Source organism: Doryrhamphus excisus, linkage group LG22, assembly GCF_037039965.1.
Source record: "Doryrhamphus excisus strain RoL-2023G ecotype Guam linkage group LG22, RoL_Dexc_Guam_v1.1, whole genome shotgun sequence".
Taxonomy (NCBI): domain Eukaryota; kingdom Metazoa; phylum Chordata; class Actinopteri; order Syngnathiformes; family Syngnathidae; genus Doryrhamphus; species Doryrhamphus excisus.
This window is the reverse complement of record NC_136378.1, coordinates 1,018,343-1,038,816: the sequence shown is the minus strand read 5'-3', so window position 1 is coordinate 1,038,816 and position 20,474 is coordinate 1,018,343. Positions and strand designations below refer to the sequence as shown.

General features: G+C 47.8%; 3 protein-coding genes across 3 annotated transcripts; 2 read left to right on the top strand and 1 right to left on the bottom strand.

The window, feature by feature from the left end:
• The first annotated feature begins 14 nt into the window (after positions 1–14).
• On the top strand, positions 15–10,403 carry kdm2ab (lysine (K)-specific demethylase 2Ab). Its single transcript, XM_058062809.2, has 23 exons — positions 15–275; positions 678–718; positions 2,064–2,202; positions 2,967–3,045; positions 3,135–3,181; positions 3,286–3,464; positions 3,565–3,671; positions 3,864–3,957; positions 4,037–4,190; positions 4,261–4,376; positions 4,481–4,607; positions 4,687–4,973; positions 5,051–5,128; positions 5,235–5,495; positions 5,576–5,704; positions 5,788–5,874; positions 6,550–6,774; positions 6,849–6,878; positions 6,963–7,924; positions 8,018–8,181; positions 8,257–8,403; positions 8,894–9,109; positions 9,185–10,403. Exons 2-23 carry the CDS (start codon positions 683–685, stop codon positions 9,364–9,366), a joined length of 3,846 nt encoding a protein of 1,281 aa, XP_057918792.2. The 5' UTR covers positions 15–275; positions 678–682; the 3' UTR covers positions 9,367–10,403.
• A 319-nt stretch (positions 10,404–10,722) lies between these two features.
• Positions 10,723–16,310, top strand: ankrd13d (ankyrin repeat domain 13 family, member D). The gene is made up of 17 exons (XM_058062814.2): positions 10,723–11,034; positions 11,377–11,522; positions 11,598–11,742; positions 11,820–11,944; positions 12,010–12,055; positions 12,426–12,569; positions 12,635–12,824; positions 12,901–12,967; positions 13,036–13,117; positions 13,410–13,471; positions 13,684–13,814; positions 14,279–14,436; positions 14,520–14,633; positions 14,743–14,915; positions 15,060–15,139; positions 15,385–15,624; positions 15,874–16,310. The coding sequence occupies exons 2-17, from the start codon at positions 11,436–11,438 to the stop codon at positions 15,935–15,937; spliced, it is 1,908 nt and encodes a 635-aa protein (XP_057918797.2). The 5' UTR covers positions 10,723–11,034; positions 11,377–11,435; the 3' UTR covers positions 15,938–16,310.
• Positions 16,204–20,176, bottom strand: LOC131110108 (signal-transducing adaptor protein 1-like). The gene is made up of 9 exons (XM_058062816.2): positions 19,906–20,176; positions 19,775–19,846; positions 19,554–19,670; positions 19,406–19,462; positions 17,730–17,920; positions 17,522–17,653; positions 17,372–17,441; positions 16,741–16,843; positions 16,204–16,645 (listed from the first exon to the last, which is right to left on the bottom strand). The coding sequence occupies exons 1-9, from the start codon at positions 20,005–20,007 to the stop codon at positions 16,488–16,490; spliced, it is 1,002 nt and encodes a 333-aa protein (XP_057918799.2). The 5' UTR covers positions 20,008–20,176; the 3' UTR covers positions 16,204–16,487.
• Between the last annotated feature and the right edge of the window lie 298 nt (positions 20,177–20,474).

Sequence of the window (20,474 nt, the reverse complement as noted above, 5' to 3'; positions counted from 1 at the left end):
TGTCCAATAGAAGCGGTTGTATGCAAATAGTGGGCGGGGCCACAATGTTGTATCGTTTGTGTGTATGTGTGCGGGCGTGTGTGTGTTTGACCAGCTGAAAATGGCGGCTCGGAGCGTCGAATCCGTCTACTAACTTTATCGCATAATAATAAACATAACAATACAACACAAGCTCGGCCTCGTAACATGGGGACAAACTATTCCAAGAAGCTTCAACACCACGCTCAACTTGTGAAACGTCACCCTTGACCGCAAAACGGAGTTACAGGGTAGAGGTAATGGTTTTAAAGCTCCCAACTGCCATGGCTAACATAGGCTAAGGTAGCTCGCGACGACTTATCAAAGAGATTGTTAACTGGGCTAGCTAGCTGTTAGCACTATGGAATTTCCACCGGTTAAAGAAGAAATTCCCCATTATATATACAGTGCGTATGTATATCACCCATTAAATACACCCAATTAGTCGACATTTTATTTAAGTCATGTCGTTTTTAACCGGATGCTAGCTTTAGCTTTGTGGCTTTAACAACACTGTTGGCTAATGCTAGCGGGGCTGTGTCGCTAGCGTCCCCACTTGCGGTGGAACGCAAGTGTTGACAACAAAACCACCCAAATAATTGACCCAATGTTTTATTTTCATATCGCACGCTTCTCATGATACTTTACCTGTCGTTTAGAGACTATGGAGGATCCCCATACACGATACAGCAAGCGCCTGGTGAGTAACACCGCTTCCCCGACACTCTTGTTTTGCCTGCAAAACAGCTGTTTTGTGTTTTTGTTGCACATTAGCAATTTTAGAACAGTTACGTTGAGGAAAATCCTGTAATTGGTTCTGTCTGACTGGCACTTGGCGATGGCCGTCACTGAAACTGAAGTAGCAATGAACTTCACGACTTGAGGTTCAACAGAAGGTCAAGTTCATTGTCTGACCTGGCGGTGTTGTTTTGACCTGCATCACACACTAGCGGCTTCTTTCGTTCCTGGAGAACTATTGTTCTTCCAAGTATGGCATTGTTGCTGAAGTCATGGAACATGATAGGAGATTGCGGTCATTGTCTTACTTCATTTTATTCATATGCTTTCCACTCTAATACTTATTTTTCAACATATAAATACACCAAATGTTGAAAACAAGGGTGAACCGTGGTTGCATTAACTAAAACATTCTCTTATGAATAGTATTTTTTTATTTTTGTGTACAGTTTTAACCATAGCAGTACAGTTTGCATAATGGCACATTTGATGTAAAGCAACATTGTGGGGGTGGGGATATCTGATAGCGCTTTTGGAGCTTGATCCATCTGTCTAGCCAAGCAGTAGCATGATGGTGAATGGCAGGGGGCAGGGTGTACAAGGAGGGGCAATGTGTGGAAGATTAACCCCCTTCTATTGTGACTCAGTATTGTTTGGTACCCACTTGAACCGGATTGGGGTTTGAATGCCTGGCCGGGTTATCAATTAGGAGTGTTTTGCCCTCCTGGGAATGCAGTATATACAATAGATATGTGGTACATGTAAGATGTTGCTAGCAACACTTAAAATGCACATTGGTTGTCTGGCTAACAAGTTTGCCCTGGTAGTGTTCTGCTTCCCGTAGCGTGTGGATTCAGTGTGTATTTTCCCTGGCTTTGCAGCTGATGAAGTAATGTGTTTTAAGTACATTCTCCACATGCTGACTGCAGATGTCATTGTTTCATAGGTTGTGGCGTATAGTAAATGACTAAATACACTCATTTTCAAGTGAAAACAGGATGCTCATTTAGAAGATTTACTCCATTTTACTCTACAGTAGTGCTAGGTGGCAGAACTGCATGCAGTAATGTCCCATCAATGGCACATTACTGACACTAGTGACCAGTGTAGAATACTAGACTCATCTTTCAGTATTTTTTTTACCTATAATAGGCCATAGGGCGCAATGTTTGAACCACCAACCAGCGAGGAAGGACTGTGTAGTATTTTGTAGATTGTATATGATGAACTAAAGGTTCTTAATTGTTCCTGTGTTATTGCCTGCTCTGTTTGCATCGTCTGACCCAATCTGTCCATTTCATCACCAGCGCACTGGCACGCGTCGCCGCTACCAGGATGACGGGATCTCTGACGATGAAATCGAAGGGAAGCGCACATTTGACCTGGATGAAAAGTTGCAGTGCAGCAGGTTTGGATCCGACTTGATCAAGCACATGGAGGGAAAAGGTGAGCTGTCAGTGCAAATACGGAGAAATCCACAGTGGTCCACCACGCTCGTCTCATGACTAAACAATACCCGCTTAAGCCACTGTGGACATAGAATTAGACTCCTAGGGTCATTAAGGGTCTGTTTAGTTCATATGTGGGCATCATGTGGTTATGTTAACACCAATGAAGAAGGCTGAGGGTACAGGTATTCCAAAGGAACTACCACTTTCCTTCAAAGCTTTTTTTTTTGCAGTAGACTTCTCAGCCATTCTTTATCCCCATTTCTGCTACATTGAAATAATTGCACACAGAAAGGTTTGAGTTGCAAAGATGATTGAGATTAGCCTTCTGTAGCGATGTCATATTGCATTTTTCTGCAACATTCCACCGCAACAGTTTTTATCCAATCCGCCCGCAGATATTCTCATTCATCCAGGTCATTGTATTCTCAGGGCATTCGATCAATCGCAACTAGACCCTTCAGGTTGTCTTAGAAGACCTTTCGCCAGTCAGTTCCTGCTTAAAGTCTCGGCGGGGCACTGCAGTCAGACTAGATAGGGCAGCCATGCAAGCGCTCATGAAGAGCAGCCAACACCTACAACAGATGGCACCGAGCACATGTTGTGAAGTGGGCGTGGCCTGACCAGCGGCTCAATTGAGTTTGCAAAGGTCTTTTGATTAAAAAAAAATAATAATCCAATGTAGGACAATTCCTTGTAAAGTTGAAATAGCTGGAAACATGATTGAGGCTGATCTTTTATTTGTGTATATTTTACCCCCAGATTTCACATTTGAATACATCCAGAGGGAAGGGCTTCGGGATCCCATCATCTTTGAGAAAGCCGAAGGCCTGGGCCTACAGTCAGTACATTTCCTCATCATTTACAGTCTCAAGTTGTCATGATACTGAATGAGATGCTGTGCTGACTGCTACTGCACGTGTCCCTCAGAATGCCAGACTCTGACTTCAGCGTGAGCGATGTCAAGGTGTTTGTTGGTACGTTTTGCACTTCCTGCTGAATGTTCAGCCAATCAGACAGGACACCGGCATTGACTGAGTCGGTCACCTCACTTACTGAACGACTGCTTATTTGGTCACAGGCAGTCGACGCATCGTTGATGTGATGGACGTGAACACCCAGAAGGGAATCGAGATGTCCATGGCTCAGTGGCGCCGCTACTACGAGACGCCGCCGTCAGAAAGAGAGAAACTTTACAATGTTATCAGCTTGGAGTTTAGCCACACCAGATTGGAGAATCTGGTCCAGCGACCGGCGTCAGTAAGCATGCACACATTACCCCAAGGAACCCCATGGAAGACATGTAGAGTTAATCATACATGATTCCGGGAACACTGATTGGTTGCATTGCTTAACTCAGGTGGACCTGATTGACTGGGTAGACAACATGTGGCCCCGCCATCTGAAGGAGAGACAGAGAGACTCCACCAATGCAATCATAGACATGCACTATCCTAAAGTACAGAAGTAAGTTCACCCAACACGTCACAAACAACCACGGGTACACGTACTCCTGGCGGCAAGTGGAGTTTAAAGACTTAATTGAGCTTCTTGAACCTCGCCGCTGGTTGTTGTTCTCGGAATAATACCCCCGGATCAAGCCATTTCCAACATTCACCACTGTCAGTGATGTTGTTATCCCTTCTTGACATATCACAGGTACTGTCTAATGAGCGTGCAGGGCTGCTTCACAGATTTTCATATTGACTTTGGAGGCACGTCAGTCTGGTACCACATACTCCGAGGAGGAAAGGTTAGTGCGGGTTTTTCAAAACCAGGCCAGCGCCTCACGTCACACGACAATGATGACCTTTCACCTGTGACTGCTGCAGGTGTTCTGGCTGATTCCACCCAGCCCTCAGAACCTTGAGATGTATGAGAACTGGGTTTTATCGGGAAAACAAGGAGATATCTTCTTGGGTGACAAATGTCATGACTGCCAGAGGATAGAGCTCAAGCAAGGCAACACCTTCATGATTCCTTCAGGTCTGTGATGAATAAAAGCACCAATAGAGTAACCGAGTATTTCACTAACACGCCATCTTGTTCATCGCAGGGTGGATCCATGCGGTGTACACGCCTGAGGACACCCTGGTGTTTGGTGGGAATTTCCTCCACAGCTTTAACATTCCCATGCAACTCAACATCTACAGCATTGAGGATCGCACCCGGGTGAGCAGAGCTTCCACCTGCGAGCCTTTTATCGTGAATTTCACCATGAAAGGAGCCTGGGCTTTAGACATTTTCTCTGATTCATTTTGGTCGTCCTTCTTCAGGTCCCAGCAAAGTTTCGCTACCCATTCTACTATGAGATGTGCTGGTACGTCCTGGAGAGATACCTCTACTGCCTGACCAATGTCTCCCACCTCACGCCAGAGTTCCAAAAATACTCCCTCGGCATAGGTCAGGACTCCTAACACAAGTCCCATTGCTTCTAAACTAGCTTCTCCATTTCGTACTTCATCTGTTTGTCTCTGTTTAGGCCTGACACGAGCAGACCTCGATACTAATGACCACACTGGCAACGGTACCTCCAACGGCCTTGACGGTGCTAGTGAAATAAAGTCAAAAGAATCTGAATCTGATGAGGAGGAGGATGAAGTTAAAAATGAAAACACAGAACAGGTTGTCAGACCGCAGCACGTATTGACACCCTTTGAGCTGGAGGGACTGTGGAACCTCTTGGGGAAGCTGGAAGAATTGCCTCCCCACAAGAAGTGTGTCCCCACAGGGATTGAGGATGCTGAAGCTTTACTCGAAGACATGAGGGTAGGTGTGACGCACCCTGTTTTTTTTCTCTGAACACACCAGATCTGATGCATTTCCTCTTCTCTGTGTACCTACAGGCTGTCCTTAAGGAGCATGCCACAGATAACCCCACAATGTCCTACACTGGAGACCCCATTGTCAGGTGGCCCAAAAGAGTAAGTACAGAACAATGTCCCATCTCACCAAGGATTAAAAATCACTGGTACAATCGTACATCACTGCAGTGTGCTACATGGCTTGATTGGTCTTTCCTTTATGTAGCCGTCATGGTACCAACCACCGGCAAGCCCCCCAGCGCCGCCTAACCGTCCCCGCTTGGGCCCCTCCCTCCACAAGCCTTTCGGTCCGCGTTCCAGCAAAAGCTCATCCATCTCGGCCTTGAGGCGCCGAAGGGTGCGGTGCAAGTACTGCTCGGCCTGCTGCAGAAAGGAGTGTGGCAACTGCCAGTACTGTCTGGACATGAGGAAGTTTGGCGGGCCTGGAAGGATGAAGAAGAGCTGCATCATGAGACAGTGTCTCATGGTGCGTCATCGCCGCTTTTAGTTGGTGTATGTTTTGGTTGATTGGCCAAGCCCAAACTGACCCTTTGCTCCTTTCCACAGCCTGCTTTGCCAAATACAGCCCGGTGTGCTGTTTGTGGAGAAGGGGAGGCAGAAGAATCACACCCAAGCACTCACACGCTCATGGAATGTTCTGTTTGTTCGCGCATTACTCATCGTCAGTGCACCAAGGTGAGTGTGCGTTTAAACCAACCAAATCACGTACAAGTGGGTGATTTATTCTGATTGGCTTATTCTTTCAATGGCTTTTTCAGGAGCCCGGCGAGGGGAAGATTAATAAAGATTTGCCAAGCTGCTGGGAATGTCCTAGATGTTACCAAGGCAAAGATTCTGCATCAGAGGTTTGCATTGTCTTTACATTTGTCCCTCGTTATTCGTGATTGTTTCCAAACCCAACAGCAGTGTGTGAATTTCCACAAAGTAAGATTTGTAAACGGAGTATATTAGTAGTTGGGCGATAGAAAACCTGTTTATGACGTTCTAAATACACATTTTTACATTTTTAGAGCCCTGTAGACATGAAATAACAACCTCATAGTTACTTGTATACTCCTATTATTCTTTGTTTACATCACATTGGACAGGCTAAGGGACCACTGCAGGGATGTCACCAACAGACACTGTTTGCGTAGCAAGCTAATGAGTTAGCTCCTACAATTTACTTTCTCTAAACTTGAAGTGTTTGAAACGGAATCTCAGCCATGGCATGTTTGTGTCAGTCACAGCATGTCCACCCCAGCCTTAACATGTCGGTTTGGCTCTGCTGGCTCAGTCTCCCTCCATAATACTCCATAGAACATTTTGACTTAACTTTGACTTATTTTTTTGCCTATTAATGTCATATAGTCAATCACAATACAAAGTCATTTATTAATTATTGATTCAAGAAAAGGCTGACAGACACAGTGGGGATATTGTAACTGTGATCCAGTGAGGGACAACAGTATGCAGTATTTCTCTCTGGAAGAGCGGCTTCCCACATGTCAATGACGCCATCCATCTCCTCCCGTTCCCAGTCCTACAGTGATGGAGAAAGCGACTCATCGGAGGAATCAACGACCCCGCCCCCGTCCAAACTTGCATACAGGGAAGGCATCGGTGTGGGCGAAAGGATGACACGGGGCAGACGTGGCAGACCCCCAACACGACCGACAGCCCCACCGCCCTCTCAGAAACTGCTATTACAGCATCAGCAGAACCGCAAAAGAGCAAGTCTACTGGAGCTGAGGCTGAAGAAGAGGGTAAAGGATTGTACCAGTTCATGTGTTGTGTAGTAGCGGGGGGGAAATATAATTTTTGTTCCTTTTTATTGCAGCTAAAACTGGAGCGCAGCAAAATTCTTGCAGTAAGTTTGCAAATCATTCTGCAAGCAGTCTGTATCTGAAGAATGTTCCTTCCAATGTTGAACGGTATTGCTTTTTCCATGTAGCAGAAACAGTCAATGGAGCGCTCCAAGTTGCTATCCCGCCTGCACTCTCCAGTGAACAGACTATCTCAGGGAAGAGGCCGGGGCGCCCCCTGGATGGGTGGCTCCTCCCTCGGCAGCCCTTCCAGAGCGACTGGCTCCCTTCGGCAACATTCTTCACCTGGCCTGACATTTGAAGCCAGGGGAGAGACCCGCGCAGGGAGGGGCAGAGGTGTGAGGCTGCGCGGTGGAGGAGCGGGGAGGGGAGTCATCGCTGGTAGACATCATCCAAGCTTAGAGGAGGACAGCGAGGACAGCAGCAGCAGCACCACGGACAGCAGCAGCTCTGATGGCGAGGAAGAGGAGATGGTGCCAAACGGTAAAGAGAACCAGCCGCAGTCGAGACAAGGAGGACTCGCAGCCAAAGACGGGGAAGAAGAAGAACTGAGAGATGCCAACGGGAATGACACAGAGGGTGATGGCGACGAGACGGAGCAGGTTGCTGATGCCTCACTTGTCAAAGTGACTCTCCAACGGCCGACCGAGGACAAGCAGGGCCCTTCAGCCATTGTTCCCAAACTGGAGGCAATCACCCCACAATCAGCAACACACAACCCCAGTAGGCTGTACGCTAGACCGCCCATCAGAAACCCAAATACAAATGGCAAACATTCCAGCAGGCACCTGCCAGCAATCACCCGCAGCGGACACGCACGCACCTCCCACCAGACAGAGAGCAGCGCGGCATCGAAAAGAAAAAAGCTCGGCGGCACGGCTAAGATCAGCAACGGCGCCACCTCGTCTTCATCCTCTGATCTTCCACACTTTCGCACGCCTCTCTCCACCTTGCAGGATGGAGGGAGTGAAGCAGATAGGGAGGGCGGGGGTCCAGACTGTGACAGGGAAGTGTGGGTCTCTGTCTTCCGCTACTTAAGTCGAGCAGAGCTCTGTGTGTGCATGGCTGTCTGCAAGAACTGGTACAAATGGTAAGAGCGGTGTTGCGTTCAATGTCATATTTGTGATGTCTATTTAGTGAGTATTTTCGTTTGTGCTTTTTGTGACTCTACTCTCATCTGCAGGTGCCTCGACAAGCGGCTCTGGGCGCAAATTGACCTGAGCATTAAACGCACCATCACCCCTCAGGCACTAACGGGCATCATAAAGAGACAACCCGCTTCACTCGATCTCTCTTGGACCAACATCTCCAAAAAACAGCTCAGCTGGCTTGTTGGCCGCCTTCCCGGTAAATATAAACACAAGCTCTGGTCTCCATCCACACACGAGATTTCACGCTGCGTTCCATTTTTTCATGTTTCAGGGCTGAAGGATCTGATGCTGGCGGGTTGTTCATGGACGTCTATTTCTGCTCTCTGTTCCTCTGGTTGTCCGCTCCTTCGCTCTCTCGACCTGCGATACGCAGACGGTGTCAGAGATGCTCAGATCAGGGACTTGGTCACTCCTCCGGGTGAGCAGACGTCTTTAATACATAATATTAATGTTAGCAGGGCCTGCGTGGTGGCCTTGTGGTGGTGCACAGTTAGGAGATCCAAACATCTCTGTGTGGAGTTTGCCAGATCTCCGTGTGGGTGTGGGTTACTCCGTCTTCCTCCCACATTCCAAAGACTCTAAATTATCCAAATTTCTGAATTGTTGTCTTGTCTGTCTGTGTCCCGTGGTTGAGTGGTAACCCCTTCCCAGTACTATCATGTGGGATGACTTTATGACTTTATCGCAAGGAATTGATCAGTGGCTTTCCTGATCTGATCGGCCTGAAAATAGAATCACCCCGTAAAGCTTCAAAGGCTTTTTTGACCACAGCGTATAGGACGGCATCAGACATGATGTAGTGTATAGGTTTTTTGTTTATATTTAGCATTGTCTTAAAAGTGTGTGCCTCATTTGGTATTTGCAAGTTCCTCTTGAATGATTTCTACGTGCTGTCGTTGCTGCCCCAGGCTGCGACAATCGCAGTCAGTTGCGGACCATGCAGTGTCTTCGACTGGCTGGCCTGGACATCAGTGACTCGACACTGCGCCTGGTGATCCGCCACATGCCCCACTTGACCAAGCTGGACATTTCCCACTGCAGCGGCCTGACAGACCACTCCATCAACCTGCTGACTGCGGTGGGCTCGTCCACTCGAAACACACTAACAGAACTCCACCTGGGAGGTGAGAAATGGAACTTGTGAATGGAATGGTCCCGCCCTCCCAGATGTAATAATCCAGCGTTTGTTTGTGTCCCAGCTTGCAGTAGACTCTCGGACACGTGTCTAAAGTATCTCCGCCGCCTGTCCTGCATATCACTCTTGGATCTGCGAGGCTGTAAAGGCGTCTCCCGCAAAGCGTGCGAGTCCTTTATCTCAGAGCTGTCAGTCAACACGCTCTACTGCCTGTCGGATGAAAAACTGATCCAGAGGATATCCTAAAGTCGGATGCTAACGGCAAGGTGGGGACGCTTCATGTGCACCTGCAGAAGTATAGCAACTTGACTGGTGATGATGGAGGGGAGCTGTCACCGCTGGAACAGTGTACCTAACAAAAAAAGGCTCAGGTCTCCTTTTTGTTTTTGTCTTCCTTTTTCTGAGGTGGGGGGGATAAAGCCAGGCATCTTTTCCACTTGGTCAGGAGTGTGAGAACATAGTTGACCATGAATGAGCTGTTCTGGACTACACATCCGTTTCATTTGCTGTCTTCAACGTTAAGTCACACTTTGCTTCCATTTTTTCCTTCATGAACTATGGCTTGATTTTATTTTATTTTTTCATCAAAAATGGGAAATGGAGTGCATTTAAAGCTAGAAAGGTGTTTGTGGTAAATATGCATGAACGTATGCGAACGTGGCTCTTTCTCCGGCTCTGGCAGTGTTGATGAGGTGTGGAATGAGCAGGGGTCACATCAAGGTGCTATTATTTGTTTTTGTACAGAGACTACCTTTAGAGAAAATGTTCATATCTAGATTTACAGTCTTAACACACCGTTTTGATACATTTTTGGGGAGAGAATGACAACGTTTTCATGACCTTACTGCAGTTCAATATAGAGATGTATAAATTGTTTTTTGGCAAGCAGGGATGTTTGTCTGAGTCTTTGTTCTCAACAATTACGTTTTTCCTGCTATCAACTCATGAGTAGAGACTGCTGTTGTGGTCATCTGTCTACAAATGAAAATATATATATATATACACATACACTTTGGTGTAAATGTTTCCCTCTTTTAGATGATTGAAATATGGCCATCCTGTAGCATTATAATTATTTTCGGAAATGTTTTGCTTTTTTACTTCATGTTATATGTGTTATTTTTCAAGAAAAAATAAAGAAAGAAATCACAGTGATGTCTAGTTTTGTATTGCAGTGGTAAGGATTTTGTTAATGTCATGGACATCCTCACCGATGCTCATCCGATACACAACACGACCCACTTCTGTGGCTGTAGCAAACCTCATTTCCTGTCCACACGTGAGGAAGACATTTATTGCAACTTATTTAGGCTTATTTTTTTGTGTAAATGTGACTATAGGGGTGTTATAGCATGTCTAGATGGCTCTAATATTAAAAAACGTATGTGAAAGCTAGTCTATAGGTTTTCTATGCTCAAACTACGACAACGTTGATTTGTAAAAAAAATTCACCGCGATAAGTTACTTATTTACTTATTATGTACGGGATTGCTGTACATACAGAACATGAAATGCACACAAAATACAATATTTTAGTAGCTCCCAGGTCAGTAAGTGATTGGTTTGCACCGGCTGCCCTGCTGTCATCTGATTGGTCAGCTCCACCCTCCACAACCAGGAAGTGAAGCGATGCCAACGTGGATAAATAAAACTAGCATCTGCCTTCTCTTACGTTTTAGCCAAAGATGTAATTGTCCCTCAGATACGTTTTGACAAGTGATGCGCTTGGATGTTTCTTCCCTCTTTAATCTCGCCGAGTTGAGTGTCGTCGTCAGCGGCTGTCACCAACACCAGACGCTGCTGGATGTCAAAGTGGACTTAAAGGCCGTGTAGTGCATCTTTTATGTGAACACTCCTGAGAATACACCGGGGATGCGTGCCGTCGCCTCGGGTGGCAAGCTTCAACGTCAGCCGGTGATGTCACACACTTAAAGGAACCTGCAATGGGGGGGAATTAACGCACTTGGATGAAAAGTGTTGTCTTTTTTTCCCTCCAAAATGGAAAAGTGGAGCAGTTGCTATTAGCCACATTAGCCTAGCTAGCTAGCTACTAGCTAACCGTTAGTTACCGGTCAAATTAGTGGGCTGAGTTCTCCAAGCTAACTCAGCCCACTAATTTAACAACACGACATTCCGGTTTGTTAACTCCCTCGCGGATATACTGGGATATATTTGTGTACTGACAGACAGGTTTTCCCAGCGAAACACCCCATTTCTTTCTGACTTTACGCTCTTGTCTTTCTCTTGTTTTGACAGAGCTAGCCTGTTAGCTCTGCAGCTAGCTCAGCCAGCATCATTACTGTTGGGCGACAAACATGGCTTTTCAAGACGCCTTTCCTTTGCATTTCCTGGTATGGAACAACCAGTATCAAGAACTTGACAGGGCGATGCAAAAGAACGAGGTATGCTTTGTATTGCGCTGCTCGGACAATGTGCGGCACTGCATTGCGCTGAAACCGCATGTTGTTTCTCCGCAGCAGCCGCACCAGGACTTGGAGCGGCTGGATCCGAGGGGGCGCACACCGCTGGAGCTGGCGGTGTGCCTGGGCCACCTGGAATCCACCAGAGTGCTGCTCAGATACCCCGCAGACCCGACACACTGCAACGCCCAGGGGTGGACGGGTGGGGGCTCTGTTGGCTGCTGTCTTGGGGGACATAAAGGAACACCTCACTGATATCACAAGATGTTTGCCTTTCAGTTTTGCAGGAGGCGGTGAGCACCGGGGACCCTGAGCTGGTTCAACTGGTGCTTCAGTATCGGGACTTCAAGCGGGCGACGCAGAGGCTGGCGGGCATCCCTGAGCTGCTGGGAAAACTAAGACAGGTAACGAAACGATTGCTGCCGACGCTTGTTAAAAATGGCTGAACTTGACCGTTTATCCGCTCAAGGCACGGGATTTCTACGTGGAGATGAAGTGGGAGTTCACCAGTTGGGGTGAGCGTGTTTTCCTTGATTTTTTTAAATATATTTTTTATTATTCCAAAACTGCTCCCATGAAGGCAGCTCACACGGGACTAGAAAAAGGAAGAACTGAATTTACTTTGGTCTTTGGACTTTGTTGGAGATGTTTGAGGTGGAATAGGCGTGTCCTTAATGACCTGCCTTTTTTAACTATTTGACGTGCGTCGACCTTTAAAAAAGGTGCCACAGTACTGTATTGAAATTAGACAATTAAAAGCTTTTAGTCAGCCCTCCTGGGACCATGTTGTTTTGCGTGTCTGTGGCTTTAATGCAAATGAGCTGTGTAATTAGATGGAAAAATCAGCTACAACAACATCATTGAAATAAGTCTTGTACCCCTCAGTGCCTTTAGTGTCCAAGGTGTGCCCCAGCGACGTGTACAGGGTGTGGAAGAGCGGCTCGTCTCTCCGTGTGGACACCACCCTCCTGGGCTTTGAACACATGACCTGGTTGAAAGGACGGCGGAGCTACATTTTTAAGGGCGGAGGTTTGTGTTCCTGTGTGTGCACTTCTTTACCCCCGGGTCCTAACGTTGGCTTCTTCGTCCCTAAGACGACGGAGCTGTGGTCATGGAGGTGGACCACGAGAAGCAGGTGGTGTACACGGAGCCGCTGGTCTTGTCCCCGCGGGACGCGCCCGCCCTGCTGGCGGCCATGCAGCCGTCGCAGGAGAACACGGCACAGAGGCTTACGTCGCCCATCGTCTCCACGCACCTCAACACGCGCAACATCGCCTTTGAACGGTAAACAAAGGTGTCAGTCAACCACGTACCGCATCATGCTAATCCGAACGCTAAAAGCTGCTTTTTTCCTGTTTAGGAACAAGTCTGGCATTTGGGGCTGGCGCTCGGAGAAAAGCGAGCTGGTCAGCGGCTACGAAGCCAAGGTAAGACCACGTCAGATAAAATCCAACGGTTACCACTGCACAGATGTCACCGCGTGTGTGTGGTTTAGGTTTACAGCGCCACCAACGTGGAGCTGGTGACTCGGTCCAGGACGGAACATCTGTCAGACCAGGATAAATCCCGCAGCAAAGGTGAGGAACAGAACCCCAAAGTATAGTCTCTCCCCTCACATTTCAGATGCATCTAGATGTTATTGAACCGCAGCTCCCTAGTGTCTGCAGCACTCTTGCAGCCCCAGACCATGTTTGTGGCCAGTAATGCTAAGGTACTTCAGTAGATCATAAATCCCATAAAAGTGCTGGTCCTTGAGAAGATGTCATAAAAAGGTTTTTTTTTTGTGAGTTTATATTTCCTTGAATAAAAACCATGAATCAGCTGTGAAACCCCATGTCTCCATTAATCGGCACCCCTCCCCACATTCAGGCTCCAAAACTCCTCTGCAGTCCTTCCTGGGAATAGCTGAACAGCACACGGCTCAGAACGGGGTAAGCTCCACTGACGCTCCTCCCACCTACACCGCTTGCATCCTCCGTGCAGACGAGGACGCCATCAGGCCCCGAGAGGGGACACCAGACTACAACGCCGTGGCCGGTTCTCACCAGGCCTCATTTGCCGTCCTCGCAGCCATGAAGTTGAAGTCTGAGGCATGTTTTTGTGACCCAGCATCTTCACACGTCTTTCCCTTGCCGTCATGTAGAGTAACGTGTCCCAGTGCGTCAGCCCACACAACCCCACGGCCATCACGGCTGAGGAGTACTTCAATCCAGACTTCGACCTCAACGGTCGGGACATCGGGCGGCCCATCGAGCTCACCAGCAAGGTCCAGAGGTACGACCGAGACACGGGACAGAATTTCATACAGTGGGACCTCGGTTAACATCTGACCCGGTTCTCCCATGTTTTGGTTAACATCTAAAATGTTGCCTTGGTTTGTGTTCAAGCGCCTTGTTAGCATGCGCTATGGTGCAATGCTCCACTTGAGTGCTGTAAAAAAAAAAGGGATTTTTTACAGTTAAAAAAAGGGATTGCCGTCTAAGCGTAATCTCTTCTCCCGCGTCCTCTATGCAAAACCAGGACAAAGTGATGTTAAATGTTCCGTTGTCCATTCATTATGGACATTATGGTAATTATTAGTTTTGCTTTCAAATTATAAATATTGTCTATAAAATGTGTTTTGGTTTAATTTTAGGCTGTCTGGAACGGATTGTTCTCTTTGGGAGAACCTGTCTTGGTTAGAGTCTGTTTTGGTTATAGTCACCACTGTGTGCCTGTTGTGCTTGGGACGTGTCCAGGTTCAAGGCCAACCTGTGGCTGAGTGAGACCCACCCCCTGTCGCTGGCGGAACAGGTGACCCCCATCATCGACCTCATGGCCATCTCCAATGCTCACTTTGCGAAGCTGCGGGACTTCATCACCTTACGCCTGCCCCCCGGTTTTCCAGTCAAGATAGGTGAGGCTGATGTGGATCTGATGTCCCAGCAGATGGTGCTTCTCTTCTAGAAAGTCTGATCAAACGTCCTGCGTGCCCTCCAGAGATTCCACTGTTTCACGTGCTGAATGCCAGAGTTACCTTCAGTAACCTGTGCGGCTGTGACGAGCCCGTCAGCTCTGTGACGGTTCACCCACCGGAGGGCTCAGACGACGCAGGTGAACATCAAACCACTCAAAAACCCGAAGCTCCTGAGGATCAGACGTCGAAATCCTCGGGCGGAGTAAAGCGGTGCATAATGGCGTCTAGAATTTGTTGTCGTCACAGGTCAGTCCGTCCCCCCCGTCCACTGCGAGGTGGACCCCTCCGTGTTCGAGCCCCCGCCAGACTACACTACCCTCGGCCCGGGCCGTAGCGAACCCATGAGAGACGAGGACGACAACCTTCTGCAGTTCGCCATCCAGCAGAGCCTTTTGGACGCTGGCACGGAGAGCGACCAGGTACTGTAGGGGCCAATATTTACTTCCTTCCTTGGCGGTCCAAAATGAACTGTGGTGGTCCGCCGCAATACATGAATGCATGATGGGAACCCTAATGTATGTTCCATGCAGCATCTAATGTCTGGTGTTAAAATGTGCTTGAAGGTGACGATCTGGGAGGCTCTGACCAACAGTCGTCCGGGACCCCAGTTGCCCCTCTATGAGGAAGACACTCAGCTGGAGAGGTGAGCAAAACGAAAGGCGCTTGCGACTTGAATAGAAGATTTCAAGAGTCCATTACGGTCCGCTTGAATCGAGGAAGGCCTCTTGTGTAATTCCGTGAAGTAATTAAATCTGTCAATCTGTGACTAGCGCTTCCTTCCAACCTACTTGAGGGAGCCGCTACTCCCAGTCATGCTCCCCCAGGCCCGGTGCCGGGCCCACCGTTCTTTTTTCCCCATGTGTCCCCTTGTGGTCGCCCCTCTAACAGGGCCATCCAGGAGTCTCTGTCCCTCTCGCTGGCCGGCAGAGGAGGCGCAGATGACGCCCAGAACCCCGGCCAGCCCCCGGCGGACCCCCCGTCGTCAGACCCCGCTGCCAACTACCCCAGCTCCCACAGCACAGCCACCGAGCCGCCTTTGCCGGGCCAGTTGGGCGTGGCCAGCAGCTTTGACGAGCAGTTGCGCATCGCCATGGAGCTGTCGTGCCGCGAGCAGGAGGAGTCGGACAGGTGAGGTCCACGGAGTAATGCCCCCCCCCATCTACATATTCAGTATGTGAAGAATTGAAGTGGTGCTGTGCACTGCCCCCTGCAGCCTAAGAATGTACACTACAGGAGGAGGAAGGGTTGAACACTTTCTCTTCATGCATGCCTCTCACACTGCCAGCCAGGGGGGGGCGTTGAAATTTTTTAAATCCTCCCCCCTTTCCAAAAACATGTTAGCTTCATGTAATTGGTCTGTTCTGATCATTTCTGCAGGAAGCGCAAAGAGGAAGAGGAGGAGCTGGAGAGGATCCTGCAGCTGTCACTCACCGAAAAGTGAGAGGTGGGTCTTCATGGGGGGGGGGGGGGGCGCGTCGTGAGCTCCTCGTTTATCCTGGTTTTACTTTTTTAAACCCAGAGGTATGTTAAGTTATTCCAGATGTTTTATTTATGAAGTGTGAAGGACAAGAGTGCGTGACATGAACACAAAGTGGATGACAAAAGGGCGTGTCTTTGTTTCTTTTTTTTGTTTTTTTATTGAAGATTTTTTGCAGTCTTGCTGTTTTTGAAAGAGTGAGCGTTTAAACCTCCAACATTATCCACGGTACTGATGAAAGATAAACAATGTATTTGGAAAAAACAACCATTGAAAGTCTTATGTTGACCTGCTCGTGTTTGTGTGGACAATAAAGGATAAATGCTCCGCCTGGGAAGGTTTTCCATACACCCTCCTTTTACTCCTTTAGCCACATATGTATTTCTACAATCCATCTTACTGCAGCATTAGCGTCATCTTTTAATCATAGATGACAGAAATCCTGCAGCTCATTTGTTAGCCAAACATGGAACCTCTGACTTTAGCACCAACCCCCCCTCTTGTGCTTCTTCTGTCATCCACACCTTTTATTCAAATTGTCTTCTTCAGGAAACACATATTCACCTTCCCCCGGCTTGGTCCCTGAACGCACCGTGGGCAACACTTGAGCTTTGGCTACCCTTTTAGGCGTATGGGAAGTGAGGCTGATGCACTCGGGAGGGGGTGTCATTTCTGTTAAAACACAAACACACACGTTGTTAGGATGTGTGTGTGTGTGTGTGTGTGTGTGTGTGTGTGTGTGTGTGTGTGCGTGTCCCACTGCTCACCAATGCGAGTGTTGTAGATGTCGCCCAGTGTGTAAGGATGAAGGTGGTATTCCGTCTTCTGGAGAAAATATTCCAATACATCACTCAAGGAGCAAACGCTCACCTAGACGCAAAAAGACAAACAGGCTTGTGTCAGAAAATGCGTCATTGATGCATCTACACAAGATAATCTCATGGAGGGGTTAAGAGGAGTGGAAAGGAAGATTTGTTTTGCAGGTTGGACGCTCACATGGCCTAATACGTGTAAAAGTATAGACTCTAATTGTGGGGCTCTGAATTATGATGAAGATAATTTTAAGAAATTTGCAAAATGTTTCCAAGAGACCTCCATAGTATCACACCCGTGTGCTCGGGGCAGGTGCCTGAATACAGTGCACCTTGCTGGGCCACAGCAGGTGGCTCCCTCCGCTCTATAGTCTGGTTCTCCTGGTAGTAGTGATGTTATGATATTTGATTAGGACAAATCAACAGGTACAAATCCTACATTCTTCCAAATCCGGCAGCAATGGGCGCAGACTGGAAGATCTAGAAAGCTTTCTGTGCGGGTTATTGTGTGTAGCTGCTCTATAGGAGTCCACAAGTCAATACAAAGTGCCCAAAAGGAGCATAATGGCTCCCCTTTAAGACGTACTGCTGTCTCCAGTTGGATGACAAATCCCGACTTGGTGCAGGTCAGCCGGTAGTTCTTCATCACAGGCCCCCTAAAACACGAGCAGTTGTGAGTATTGTTGCGACTTTAGACCATTGAAATGAGAAAGAGAGTCCTGATGGAGTAACGTACTCGGGTGTGACGTGTCTGAGGGTGACGGCGTAGTTGTTGGTCAGGGTGGACGGACGCAGAATGATGCTTCCACATTGAGGGTTCTCTTCCAACATCTGCTCGGCTTCCTGTCGAGTCACATTGAAGAAACATCTGAAGAAATCAGAGAATGTATATTTAACTAGGATGTGGGTGACTAATGAACACACACGGAAGTAGCCGTTCTTACGCTAGCTGCTCGGGGTCACCATCAGACTTGTCTTGCTGGGGAAGGGAGGAGGAAGCCGCCATAAGGAAGCGGGGACGAGGCGGGAGCGGAGGTTTGTCTTCTGGGGTGATTCTCCTCTTCTCCTGAGAGAGAGCGTCCTGGAGCAGCATCATCTGGCCGGGCAGTAGCTGCAGCTGGCTGGGAATCTCTTTCTACAGGACAAGGAATGAAGACAACATCCTGCTGGTCCCCTTTCATTCAATGGATGCTTCCTGGTCTGGGCTCTCATGTTGGAAATGATTAGATTGACCTTTTTGTGCTGAAAACAACTCATTCACTATGAGTTGCTAATAATGCATCGTAATACCGGTGACGTACAAATGTAAATAAAATATAGATTTTTGACAGGGTACCTACGCAAGTATGGAAAATGATTTGATACATCTCCACATCTGGAAAATCTAGTATGGGAAAAACAGGCATGACCTTTGTATGGCTACATTAGCTACGGCCTTTCACCATTCACTGGTGCTTCCGGAAAAATAACATGGATGAGTTTTTAATTAGCTGTATTTTACGTCATTTGCTTTGTTGTGTAGTACATGACTACCATTTGTAGACACTACTGTAGACACCATGGTTTTAGTACACGACTACCGTAGACGCCACGGTGTTAGTACACAATTACTGTAGATGCCATGGTGTTGGTATCCGACTACCGTAGATGCCACGGTGTTAGTACACGATTACTGTAGATGCCATGGTGTTGGTATCCGACTACCGTAGATGCCACGGTGTTAGTACACGATTACTGTAGATGCCATGGTGTTGGTATACGACTACCGTAGACGCCACGGTGTTAGTACACAATTACTGTAGATGCCATGGTGTTGGTATCCGACTACCGTAGACGCCACGGTGTTAGTACACAATTACTGTAGATGCCATGGTGTTGGTATCCGACTACCGTAGATGCCACGGTGTTAGTACACGATTACTGTAGATGCCATGGTGTTGGTATACGACTACCGTAGATGCCACGGTGTTAGTACACGATTACTGTAGATGCCATGGTGTTGGTATACGACTACCGTAGATGCCACGGTGTTAGTACACGACTACCGTAGACGCCATGGTGGTGGTATACGACTACCGTAGATGCCACGGTGTTAGTACACGACTACCGTAGACGCCATGGTGGTGGTATATGACTGCCGTAGACGCCATGGTGTTGGTACACGACTACCGTAGACGCCATGGTGTTGGTATATGACTGCCGTAGATGCCATGGTGTTGGTATACGACTACCGTCGACGCCATGGTGTTAGTACACGACTACCGTAGACACCATGGTACAAGGACTGTTAGTACACGACTACCGTAGACACCATGGTGTTGGTACACGACTACCGTAGACACCATGGTGTTGGTACACGACCACCGTAGACGCCATGGTGTTGGTACACGACCACCGTAGACGCCATGGTTCAAGGTTTGTTAGTACATGACCACCGTAGACGCCATGGTGTTGGTACACGACCACCGTAGACACCATGGTGTTGGTACACGACCACTGTAGACGCCATGGTCCAAGGATTGTTAGTACATGACTACCGTAGACCATATATAGGCTGCTTACTTTAACCATGGTGTTAGTACACGACTACCGTAGACCATCTAAAGGTGTGTTGGCTTACGTTAACCATGGTCAGGATGTAAGCCCTCCACTCCTCTCCTGTGTCAGGGTTGTCCATCTGCACAATTCCCCCCATGCCCCGAAAAAATGTCATTGTCACTGCAGGTTTAGCATCATAGCTTAATGCTACAGCACGCAGACAAAAGGACCTTTAAGTGGACCTCCCCTGTGTGCAGGGTGAGGGTGAAGACGGTCGGCATCTTCATCTGATATGGAGACGCTAGCTGCATGGACTTGATCTGCAGCAGGTCTAGCTTCTCTGTGTACTGACACATTGAACACATCTCAGTGGGATTGCTTCGCACTTTTGTATGTATTTTTTATTTCTTCTCTCCGGTAAATACAGAAAGCAGAATATTTAGGCTCTTACTGTGTCCTGCGTGTCGTCTTTGTACAGAAACAGTCCGTCTCCGCGCAGCTCTGCGTAAAACTTCTTGTACTCCTGGGAATGATAGATAGGTCGGATTGGAATATCAGCTTTCCAGCCTCTTTCATCCTTACCGTCTCATAGGAGACTTTCTTGAGCAGCTGTCCTGAATAGTAGAGCGGCAGAGCTGTGATGTGAGCCCTCCTCATGTGGACCACTCTGGGGAGCCCAGACATGATCCAGAACACAAGCCGCTCTCTCGGCTTCTCTGAACCCGATTCGATCCGCTTTCTAACTGGCGGTTCCGCTCCAGGTGTGGCTGCCGTCTGCTGGTCCTGAAAACACTGACCGAGTCATTCGGGTGGTAAGGTGGTGAGAATGAGGAAACGCTGTGGTGATTTATAAATAAGGAAGTAGTCACTATAAAGTACCCCCCCCCCCCCCCCCCCCCAGCAGTCTTCAAATGCCAGCAAGAGTAATTATTCATCAGGTGTTTGCTTCATGGCAGGTATGTGATGTTCCATTTTAAATCACGACTATAATAAAGCTACTCCTTTCCCATGTTGACCTCAAACAAAACCATTACTCCCACAGAACTTCATACAATATTTTGATTGGAATCTAAATCATTTATTTAGGATGGATGACTAAAAAAAAAATTTTAATATATAAAATATTTCTCATTTTATTTTAACTGAAAGAA

Coding starts and splice junctions, on each gene's coding strand:
- kdm2ab (XM_058062809.2), top strand. CDS start 683: ATGGAGGATCCCCATACACGATACAGCAAGCGCCTG. Junction 3,046..3,134: donor GCCGAAGGCCTGGGCCTACA/GTCAGTACATTT, acceptor CGTGTCCCTCAG/AATGCCAGACTCTGACTTCA. Junction 6,879..6,962: donor AGCGCAGCAAAATTCTTGCA/GTAAGTTTGCAA, acceptor TTTTCCATGTAG/CAGAAACAGTCAATGGAGCG.
- ankrd13d (XM_058062814.2), top strand. CDS start 11,436: ATGGCTTTTCAAGACGCCTTTCCTTTGCATTTCCTGGTATGGAACAAC. Junction 11,945..12,009: donor TGCTGGGAAAACTAAGACAG/GTAACGAAACGA, acceptor TATCCGCTCAAG/GCACGGGATTTCTACGTGGA. Junction 13,472..13,683: donor AGCACACGGCTCAGAACGGG/GTAAGCTCCACT, acceptor GCCGTCATGTAG/AGTAACGTGTCCCAGTGCGT.
- LOC131110108 (XM_058062816.2), bottom strand. CDS start 20,007: ATGTCTGGGCTCCCCAGAGTGGTCCACATGAGGAGGGCTCACATCACA. Junction 17,921..19,405: donor ACATCCTGACCATGGTTAAC/GTAAGCCAACAC, acceptor CTTGTCCTGTAG/AAAGAGATTCCCAGCCAGCT. Junction 16,844..17,371: donor TCATCCAACTGGAGACAGCA/GTACGTCTTAAA, acceptor TTTTGCGTCTAG/GTGAGCGTTTGCTCCTTGAG.